At 41.0% G+C, this 11,399-nt stretch overlaps 2 protein-coding genes across 2 annotated transcripts in view; both read right to left on the reverse strand.

Annotated features, from left to right (window-relative positions):
• PGM5 (phosphoglucomutase 5) overlaps positions 1 to 2,188 on the reverse strand; it is a 53,528-nt gene extending 51,340 nt beyond the window's left edge. Inside the window, exon 1 of the mRNA XM_039362314.1 lies at positions 1,298 to 2,188. Coding sequence (XP_039218248.1) covers positions 1,298 to 1,558 — 261 coding nt within the window. The 5' untranslated portion in view covers positions 1,559 to 2,188. The remainder of the gene's footprint in view (positions 1 to 1,297) is intronic.
• Positions 2,189 to 7,045: 4,857 nt separating this feature from the next.
• LOC120316565 (forkhead box protein D3-like) lies at positions 7,046 to 9,270 on the reverse strand. The gene has a single exon (XM_039362306.1). It carries the CDS (start codon positions 9,268 to 9,270, stop codon positions 8,134 to 8,136), a length of 1,137 nt encoding a protein of 378 aa, XP_039218240.1. The 3' UTR covers positions 7,046 to 8,133.
• Between the last annotated feature and the right edge of the window lie 2,129 nt (positions 9,271 to 11,399).

Raw genomic sequence — 11,399 nt, forward strand, 5'->3', positions numbered from 1 at the left:
CAGAAATATATTACATGGCCTTCAAAAATGCAATAATGTGAGACGTATAGCTTGGATATTAAACATATCCTTTGCATATTGAAATTATTATGTGTTTTAAACTTGTAAATCGGCCTTAATTATGTCTAAGTGCACACATTTCTTCCTAAATAGATTTACTGGTATGATGGAACTACTTTTAAACTAAAGGAATGTAGGTAACCACGCTTGAGAAACTGTAACTTTTCACCTCACAGATTTCAAATCCATCTTATTCTATGAAATTAAAGAAATATAAATAAATTACAAGAGTGATTCCTGGCTGAATTCACACAATATGCTTATATGTATTTCACCACATACTTTGCTTAATTAACACAACTTCCTGGTTTCATACAACACACTGAACTAACCATACAGACTGAGTTTGCACAATATGCTAAGCTAAATTTTTGATGGTCTTGTACTGTAGTTCGTTAAATCATGAAAAGGCAGTACAGAGGAAAGCATGCAATATGCAAACTATATGATCAGGCAGATGGAGTAAATAATAAAAGCAATGGGTCACTGAACTAGAGGGGGAAATTAAGACAAAGACTTTGGAACAATCTGATAGATGTGGTGGATGGCAAGACAACCCAGTGAAAAACCACTGCATTTTTTTCATAAAGTATTGGAGTAAATATGTCAAACTCAACTCAATATGTCAAACACAGTGAGCTTCCAAAATAGAGCCCAGTAAACTGTAAACTATCAATTAGCTGTTCTCTAACACTCACAACAAACGAGTCAGTAGACCAAGCCCTGTAGCACAATTTTATCATTGCAACAATCATGAACTTACACAGATGGGGCAATGAAGGGCAGGCTAGCAAACCGTTCTACAGAGGAAAGGATGGGGCATTATACATATAAATAAACTGCATAGAAGCCATAGATAATAGGGCAGATGGGATGTGACAGAAAATATATCATACCCAAGTGTAATAGGATGTGATAGAATAAATCATGGGCTGCAGATCTATTACCCTATGGATCCAATCCGGTATCCATTAGGATAATGGCAACTTTAAGATTCAAAAGGAAACCGGATCCAATTGACCTTATAAATTGGTTTACAAGATCAACTGGATCCAAACTCTTTTTGAATTCAGAATTCCCCAAAATAGATTAGAAGGACATATTGCCCTAATTCCATCCTCATCCTCATCCCGAGTTAGAAGTATGGGGGAAACATCCCCCAAATATCCCGCTGGAGAAAGTCCGCCTTCAAACGAAGCTCCGGAGGAGCCTAGGGACGAGGAGCCGCCGCCCTTACCCCATTAGCTGCCGCCATCTGCACCACCACCTCGATGGCCGTCTTGCTGAAGTACCTGCCGTCGCTGCCCACCACCATGGTGCAGCCCTGACGGTCGCGCAGGTCGATGGAGGAGAGCAGGCTCTGGATGAAGTTGGGCAAGTAATTGCGCTGCCCCTCGAAGATCGCGGTGGGTCTCCTCAGCCCTCCGCCGCCCGTCGGCTTCTGGTCCTCGTACGGGACCGTCTGCACCGTGAGTACCGGGATCGGACTCCCCTCCATGGCGCTCGGCTTCTAGCCCGCACGGGATCTCGGCTAGGAGCTTCCTTCGGTCGGCGTGGCGATGCTTCTGCCCGGGGCTCTCCCTTCGGGAGAAGGATGAGTTCCCAGCGCCGCCCCGCCCTGCCCAGCCACCCCACCGCGCCTCTTTTCCCGCCTTAATCCTGGTTCTGCTTCGCCGTCCTGTAGCTGTGCATGATGCCGAGAGCAAATTCGCTTCAGGAAAACGAAAAGCCGAGGCTTCTTCCCGCCCGGAGCGCTCGCAGCCGCCCTGCCCGCGCTCTCCCACTCTGCAATGTCCTCCGGGACGAGCCAGCTGCCCTTTTCGAAGAAGGACACGAGGGGGCTGCCAAAGCCTCTTTGCAGGCGGCCGCCTCGGCCAGTAATAACTCCGGTAAGCGAAGCTGAGAGTTGTTGGGCGCTGCCAGAGATGTAACTAGAGGCTGGGGCGTCTCTCTCTCTCTCTGTGTGTAAAAGACATTTGTTCCAGAGGATCACATCCTGTCAGTCCTCCAGCTTTCTATTTTGCACAAAGCCGCCCCAGCCCTTTATAGATAGATCAGCCTGGCGCGCTTCTCGCCTTGCTGGTTGGGATTGCTCGTTAGGATCAGCTAAAAGAGAGCTCTGGGCGGGAATCGCAGCCCATACCCGTGTAAAAGGGGGCTTGCTCATAGACCCACTGCCACATGATCCTAAGCTAAAAGCATTAGGACAGTGTTCTGTTAGGACAGTGGGATCCACCAGGATGAAAGGTTATGTATTTCCAAGCAATCGCATGACACATCAGCGGTGACAGTGTAGCTGGGTTCCTTTTATAACTTGGATTTGGTTTAGTAACCATTTTTTCCTTACTTTGGGCCTTGATATCAGGTGGGTTTTCAAGTCAGCATTTTTGAAAAATGTTGTAACAACAATGTTAAGGGTTTTCTTTTTCTAATACTGTAGGCGGCTCCTATGTGTTAGAAAACAAAAAGTCTCTAAATGGTAATTAATTAAATATTTTCTCCTTAGTTCTTCAGTCAAGTAAAATTCCTACAACGGTTCTTTAAAATCAATAATTTTACAGGCCCCACCCTCAGGTTAGCACTGTGTAAGACACAAAGAAAGGAGAGAAAGGTGGAAGAAAAAAGACTGATAGCAAAAATATACTTAATTTTCACAGAATTTTATTCCGGTTCGTGTTGCATCTCTTGTTCTTATGGGTTGTCCTGTTCATGGCTGTCCTGTTCCTTCGCCAACCCCACCTGTTATTGTTGCTCTTTCTGTTCTTTTTACTTTCTTTTTATGAATTTGTTTCTTCTTTCTCCCTTGGATCAGAAATCCAGCCAGAGAATGGAAGCCATTCCATAATGGCTTATTTTAGAAGAAGGAATCACTTTTTCCTCTTTCTCCTTTGAGATTAAAGCCTAGGGCTCCATTCACCAAATCAACAGGATTGTACTACATTATAATAATATTTTCAAGCCTTAGATAAGGACTTTTTTTTTTAATGCTGGCAGCCTGCTCAGACTATAGCCCCAAATTGGGATAGCCCTGTCTAAACTAGAACATATTCCAAGCTTAATACAATTTACCATCCAAAGAGCAGGAAGACCATTAAGTCCAGAATCTAAAGTTACCCAATAAATAATATACTGCTTCCTCACTGTGCTATTTTGGATCCATTACTCTGTCTAATGATGCTAAAGACAGTTGGGGACAAGACTGGCTGGAAGGGAATATGGAAGAAAAAAATACGTCACAATAAGAACACATTGACATAAAACAATGTTTCTCATCATGCTAAGGGAAGATAAGCATATTGTTCTATGTATGTTCCTAAATACTATAAGTATTTCTACTGTATATTTAAATGGGATAAACATATACCTCAGGAATTCTAACCAGCAAGCTTTGGTCAGTCAGCTGTTGATTGTAGACACTGCAGGAGGGAATTCACCAGGTTTACTCCATATAAAGTCACAGGCTGGAGTGGTATTTGTGCACCATACTTATCCACGGTTAACCTCATGGTTTAGTTAATCCAGTTTCATATTATATGCTAGTTTGTGGAACGGAGTAGTGTGGATACTGTTATGAAACACTGCATGTCTGTTAGAACATGGATGCACACAAAGGGAGCAAATACTGGAAAGGATTGTGATGTCCCCACTATTTTTGTATATATCTAATGTTTTGTATGTACTTATGTAAAGGATGAGCTTAATGTACATTGTGATATACATTTAATCACCGGTGAAATCTCTTGACTCAGTGGGTGCCTTTGCTTACAAGAAGGGAAAGGGGGTAAAGGACCTTGAAAAACTGTTGTATAGACCAATTTGACCTTTTTAACGGTTAGTCAAGAAATAGGAATTATTTATTTGCAGTTTGCTTAACAGCTTTGTTTGGCTGAAATACTTGATCTTAAACTTATGTACACCACTATGCTTACAGGAAGTCCTCATTTAGCGACCACACTTAGATTGATAACTCAGAGTTAAGTGAAGCAGCTGCTAAGTGAAGCTGCAACTGTGCTTACAATGTAATTTCAGCTTTCCTTTGCTTTACAGACCTGTCGAGGTAGTGAATGCAAGGATTGGTAGTAAAATTACTTTTCGTCACAGTTGTAACTGATAACAAGGCAGTTCAGTTAATAAGGACTACCAGTATTTGGAGAAAAATACCAAATGGAAATTACAAGTAAGTATATGCTATAAGTATGATGACAAAACATGAAGAAGCTATAAGACAGCTAACCTGAATGGGTACAATATCTTCGGGAAATGAGCAATTCGTCACTTTCAGATAAACCACCAGCACTAAATCTAACACTAAATCCAGCAAAGGGTAGGGCAATGCATTACCGTATTTGTAATGTAAGTCTTGCATACTGGAAAAAACTCTGAAACAAATTCTAGGATGTTCAGTCAGTTCATATGGAGCATTGGAACTGCCACAATGCATAAATCATGTTTGAAAACTAAGGTATCAGATTGCTCAATTTCTACTCTTGGCAGGTTTAGCAAATGCTTTTAGTTTAAGCTTACTTTCCATTATATTTATGCAAGTGGGGAGACACAGCAAAAGGTTACTGTGCATTTTCGTCCTTTATAAAAGTTGTTGCCAAACTTAATTATTCTGAAGCAAGCTTTGGAAAACTATTTGGGATTTACAAAGAGGCCAAGAAAATTTCTGGAATAATGCTTCTTTTTTTCCTTTCACCATGTAAGAAGAAAAGGCGTGTTTGTAAGTTCAGAATGCACACTTACCTGCTTCCAATTTTCTATTTAAACCAAAGGTAAATAGCACTATTCCTGAGGACCAAAAAGTATTAAAAGATAAACTTACTTAGCATCTGCCAGATTTTCTACTTCATCCAGCTTCCAAGTGAAAAGCTTTATCAATTCTATTGCTGTATTTTTATTATGAACACTGATATTTTGTCCTGAGCTATATTAACAATTGCTTAACATGTACACATAATGAAAAATCAAACAATTATGACCATTACATCATTGTGTTATCTTACATGTGGATATCTTCTGTTTATTTCACTGCTGTATTGAGTTCTTTCTTAATTTAGCTGCATGAATGTTGTGTATAAAAAAGGCTAGGTGTTGAATAACTGCCAATAATCTTTGTGAAATGTTACAATATGCTCCTGGGAATTAAGGCTATGGAAAAAAATAAAATATTTCTTGTGAATCATCAGAAAAATATTCACTGCTTGTAATTACTTTAAAAACAGTCACAAATGCTAAGACATGCATATGTATTTTAATCTCATGATATTGATCTGAGATTGCATTAATCAGATATTAGATATGTATAATTTTAAGGTTTTCTTAATATTCAGGATAAGTATTACTGTTTTAGAGAACTAAAGGTACTGTAGAAATGCAAACATTTTCAGCCCAAGATATTTTCTTGCAAAGTCTGCAAAAATTGTAGCAAATATTCCAGATAAAATTCATAATGTTAATCTCACTACTGCATACCCTTTTTCTCCCCTTCCCTCCCTTTAAACATCATACTAATTACCAGCATCTGGGCAGCATGTTCAGAAAATAATGCTACTTTTCTTCTTAGAGAAAACTAAATAAATCATCCACAATAATGCCACCAATCCTAAAACACAGTAATAAAAAATCAAAATAAGATTTATTTAAAAATTCAAAAAGCAAGCACGAAAAGTATTCTGACAACAGAAATCCAAAACAGATGCTTGGTGCCTGTATGTACTTTAAACTTTTAAAATATGTCTGAGAAAGTGGTTGAATAGCACCACCTGGAGTGAAAAATCTTCATTGTATACTACATTTTTTCAAGTTCTATATAACCTTAACTGGAATTGTACTATATATACAAATTTAATTGGAACAGTGTTTAACTGTATAAAAATATAACTTGTGATAACCTTGAAAAAAAGTTGTTTGTTAACGACTATTAGCATAAATTCAGGAGCATGAATTCTATGCCTGCTATCAAGACAAACTTCCAAATGAAGTTAAGTCATAGGTATATGTGAGTGCATATGTATATGTTTAGATGGATGTTAGAGAGATAATAGATTTCATTATTAGCCCAAGTCAATCCACTGCAGGATGAAGTGCCTTTTTCAGCTACTTTCCAACTGCTTTGACATGTTTTGCCATTTACAGTTAACACCTTGTGTAAGTTACAAACTGTGTTGATGTATGATTAGGAAGCTTGATGTTAAATGCAAAAGCCGTACAGAAGTTGAAGTTGCATAAAAAGCATGGGGCTGCAAATGCTTAATATAATGCAATCTGACAGGAAAAGATTGGTTTGTCAGCTGAAATCATTCCACTGCAGAGTAATGAAAACCTCTTCACTGAAAGTTATGGATTGTATTTTGCCTTACCCGGGGATAGTATATAGATGTTTTTTTGATTTCCCAGTCTGGGGCTAAGAGATAATGATTGGCTTAAATACATACTTAACCAGTTTCAGGTTAGTAAATAACCAGTTCACTCAAGAAGAGAATGAAAGAAAATCTTACTCAGTGATTATTTGTATTATTTTTTAAAATTATCCCCACATTGGAAAAAAAATCCTACATACAGTATAACTCACACACACAAAAACCACAAAAAAATTAACATGGCTCCTTCTCTGATCTACTACTTCATTACAAATGAGGAATTTTTATATGAGAAGAACGTTAAAAAGATAACTTTCTAAATTTCACAAAAATGTTTTTGGTTTTTTTGCTATCTTAATCTATTATTTGATTCTGTGTAACACATAGTTTTTCTTTACATAAGTCTCGCAGAGATAATAACTGTTTTGGTAAAATCTCCCAGGTTCATATGTAAAACATAGGATGGAAATAGATATTAAAAAGCAAGCAGATGAAATAGGATGCTTAATTTTCCACCTATCCCAGCAGATGAACTGTCTGTCTGTCTGCTGTCTGTGAACTTTTTTCTCTTATTGAATCGAAGAAAAAAATAATCCCAAACTACTGTATTTTGTTGTCTGAAGCAAATAATAAAATGAGATCCCTCAATTCCAGGAATAGAAATTGATTGTATTAATAGCTGACCCCTGAAATTTTTGCAGTGGGATATATTACTGAACTAAATTAAATAAGATACTTTTTGAGGCCTAGGACAGATTGCATAATACATACTGATTTATCCTCCAAGAAGGGCAATCCGTTCATATGAGAAATACATATATTTGACACCTGTGCCACAGGCAATTGTGTACCTGTAGTTCAAGATACGTTTTTGATGCTTGATAGCAAGAATAAACTAAGGGATGGGAGATGTATATAAAGTAGAAATACAAACTGAAATCTTTTCAGTTCAAAATGAATTATAGTTGTTGAGAATTAGGAGTAATGTTGAAATAAGTTGAAAGTAGAACATAAGGAATAGCAAAAAGAGTTACGATTTTTAGTTGCTCTAAGTAACCTGTTGATGTTTGACAAACAAAACTAATGGAAGACTCTGTCTGGAGCTTGTCTGTCTTTGGATCAACTTGCATGTTTGGATGTTAAGATTTATATAACATTAATGTGAGTGGTTACAATCATGACTAAGAAATGCAGCATTATATTGGTAGCATGGGAGGGCAGATGAAAAGGACTAGAGTAATACTATATCCAGAATAACCCACAATATTTGGGGAAGAAAAAAGAGGAATGAGTATTCAGTTGAGCTGGAAGGAAACACAAACATATGTTGCCATAAGGAGGTAATTGCAAAACCTGGAAATCAAAGGGTCTCATTCTGTTAATAAAATGGAACTTCTTTATCAATTCAGCCCTTTCATCGGAGTCATCTATTTCTGTTTTTATGTATTTAAAATGTTGACGATTAATAAGCAGTCCATTGGTGTGAATTGAGCTCCAATGCAATTCTGATTAGATATTAGAACACTGCATTACACGGATCCTTAGATGTGGGGCACATGTAGACTTTGCCCAGTTGCTGCCAGAAAGAAGGATGACATTTTCGTTATGTAGGATGCTGTGCTTCACCCCACCACCCTGATCGCTTCACGTCCTTGAAACTGCCGTCTGCAAGCAATTGGCCAGGTTCAGTAAGAGAATCGGGAGCGCGGATCTAGAAGGCAGGAGAGGGGCTTTCTACGCTAAGGATCAACTCTGAGTGACCCGCCAACAGCGCTGCGGGACCCTGACCGGTGCGGGGAGTCAGCAAGGTCCTCCACGAGGCTACGAAGCGCTCCGGGTGGGAGAGCAGAGCCGCGCTGGGGTTGCAGGTGGCAGGGGAGGGGATCCAAGCGCTCAGCTGCACCAGGGCAGGCGCCGTCTTCATAATGCTGTCGATGCTGAAGGAGCACCTGCTGCTGTCGCCGCCCTGCAGGCCGATCTCCCCCAGGGGCGGCTTTTCTTCCTCCCCGGGACCCTGGCGTCCGTTTCCCGCTTGCAAGGGCCCTCGGACCGCCCCCGCTCTTCTTTCCGGCGCCGCCGGCGAGGCGCAAGCGGGCAGAGGCCCGACCGCCGGAGGCAGCAGAGGGCTAGGGGAAGGCGGGAAGAGCAAGATCCCGGCGGCGGAGGGCGCGGGCCGCTTGAAGCGCTGCCTGCGCCGGAGGAAGCTGCCGTTGTGAAACATACCCTGCGAGGCCGGGTGGAGGCGCCACAGGTGGCCTTTGCCGGGGCTGCCGGGCTCGCGGGGGACCTTGACGAAGCAGTCGTTGAGCGAGAGGTTGTGGCGGATGGAGTTCTGCCAGGCGGGGAAGCGCTGGCTGTAGTAGGCGAAGCGCCGGCGGATGAAGGCGCAGATCCCGCTCAGAGGCAGCTGCTGCTGCGGGCTCTGCAGGATGGCCATGGTGATCAGCGCGATGTACGAGTAAGGGGGCTTGGCCAGCCCCTCGGGTGCCTCCGCCGCTGCAGCTACCTCCGCGCCGGGAGCCCCTCTCCCCGCTGCTCCTGTGGGCTGGCTACTCCCGGCGGCACCGCTCCGGGACTCCTTGGGACGGGGCCAGCGTCCCCGTGTGCTTTCGCCCAAGACGCCGGGACTTTCTTCCTCATCTGAAGTCCGACCTCGGAGATGGTCCGAAAGGGCTTCCTCGCCGGAATGGCTCATAGGAAGGGAAGATCCAAGCAGCCACGAAAAGGGGCGAGGGGGACCTGCAGCTGGTGCAACCGAATTACCCAGCTTCGGGACTGTGGGGTCTTTTATCGCCCTGTTCCCCCCCCTCGGCATCTGAAGAGGGAGGGTCTCCTTTTCCATTGGCATGCTCCGATCTCTGGGGAAGGGGGGAGCGCTTCGGAGGGGACCCCCCCTCCTCTCTGCCTCTGATAGGCATTGCCAGATAGGAAGGTGAACTCAGAAATCCTATCCAGGTGTCCCGTGTGAATGGGTCTTAAAAGATGGGCATGGCATGGCTCTCCAAACACTATCTAGTCCATCAACCGTTGATAACATGGTTAATGGTGACAGGTGACAGAAGCTGTGGTCCAGAAAACTTAAGCCAACCAGCCCATTAGATGGCTGAAATAAAGAGAGCTGCAACATTTGTATGAAAGAAGTAGGAACGGTCTTAAAGCAAATTCTTGGGCTCAGAATTCTCATAGGGTTTTTGCTCCATTTTTTGGGTAAATTAATGTTGGCTGAAAGACGCATGCCTTCTTGAAAGCCTATCCTACTTTCTAGCGGCTTACTGTCCCGAAATCGTATTCTGGAAAAGAGCCTCCAAGCAATGGAAATTTTTGTAAACCAAGGCAAATTGGACACTCATGGAAAGAAAGCATGGCTTATTCTTGAAGTGGGAAAAATAAACTGGGCAAGTATTTCAGGTTATATAAGGTGTGGAGTGAGGTTGAGAGGAAAGAAATGATGGACGAAGAAACAAGCATGCTATGGTTACAGTAGTAGGGTTTTTTCCCCAAATCATGGAGGGACAGCACTTTACAGATACAGAAAAAGAACCGTTTTTAATTTAAAAAAGAGGAAAAAAAACACCCTTATCCTTAGACAACCCACCCACACAAAAAATAAAATTCTTGTCAACTGCCCATGTAGTAAATGAAATTGTCAAAATATATTAAAATAAGACATCTACTGTCTTGTAACATCACTCATATATTTGACAAATATATTTAAATTTCAGAATCTTTCTGATAATCTATTACTTATTGAGATATACTGTTGAATGTTTAATTTCAATCTGTAGTGTGTTCATTTATAATGGACTGAATTACAAAAATTACCAAGATTTAAAGCTGTCTAGAAATAGCAGAACGTATTAAAGCAGTTATCCAATATTTTTTTTTTTAAAAATAGTCAAACTGAAGAAATAACCTACTTATCAAATGCACCAAAATGTATTATTTTCCTATCATGCTAAAAACATCCTTGTTTTGAAATATTTCAAATTTCTGGATTAGAAGTACTGGGCACCTGATCTTATGCAATCTTACTGCAATTATACCAATGGATCTTACTCTTTACTAAACGTTTAGAATTTCAGTTTAAGAACAAGTCTGATTTTAACTTTTCAAGGTCACTCAAAGTCTATCAGCCACTTCCACTTGCCATCATTTTCTAAAATAAGCAAGATTATTTTCAGGAGCAATATTATTTCAAGACTGCCTGTATTTGTATTTTTTTTAATCCTCCAAAGCAGTTTCAGAAGGCCATAATACCCTCTATAATAATCTATGTGTAGCTACTTATTTAAGAGTAAATCCTATTGAACCCATGGGACTTCCTTCTGAGTAGACCTACAAAGGGTTCTACTACAAAGTATCCACTGAAATACTTACAAAATAATAATTACCCTGAGGCTGAGAAAATCAGATATAGTTGATAAGTAGATCGAAACCCTTATTAAGATTTATATGAAATCTGATCTATTAGAAGAGTGGCCAAGATTTTTCTCTCTCTTTAAAGAACCAGTCATGCTCTCCACCAGCTCACACTTAAAGTAAAGTTGTCATCCCCATTTGTTTGATAAGGCAGCCCGATTCTTTAAAAACAGAAGTGTATTAAAACTAAAGAAATCTATTCACATTTGAGCTGTGGTTTCACTACAGGGGTATCCAAGCCTGGCAACTTTTAAGACTTCTAGACTTCAGCTCTCAGAACTGGGAATTCATGTCGGTTGAGGAATTCTGGGAGTTTAACTCCACAGGTCTTAAAGTTGCCCCCTGCTCTAGAGAAACAATTTTCAATATTCATAGAGCAGCAGCCCCCCAACCTTTTGAGACCGGTTCCGTGGAGAGACACTTTTCCATGGAACAGAAGGGGCATGGTTTTGCATGCTCCCTGTATCCTGCGGATGAAGCTTTGCTTGTTTGCATGGCCTGGTTGCTGTCATGCCACGGACAGGGAGTTGGGGACCCGTGGTTTTTTTTTTTTTTTTA

The sequence above is a fragment of the Crotalus tigris genome, unplaced genomic scaffold, assembly GCF_016545835.1.
Source record: "Crotalus tigris isolate CLP2741 ecotype Arizona unplaced genomic scaffold, ASM1654583v1 scf7180000019422.807890, whole genome shotgun sequence".
Taxonomy (NCBI): domain Eukaryota; kingdom Metazoa; phylum Chordata; class Lepidosauria; order Squamata; family Viperidae; genus Crotalus; species Crotalus tigris.

Excerpts from the sequence above, each read along its gene's own strand:
- LOC120316565 (XM_039362306.1), bottom strand. The coding sequence starts at position 9,270 with ATGCCAATGGAAAAGGAGACCCTCCCTCTTCAGATGCCGAGGGGGGGG.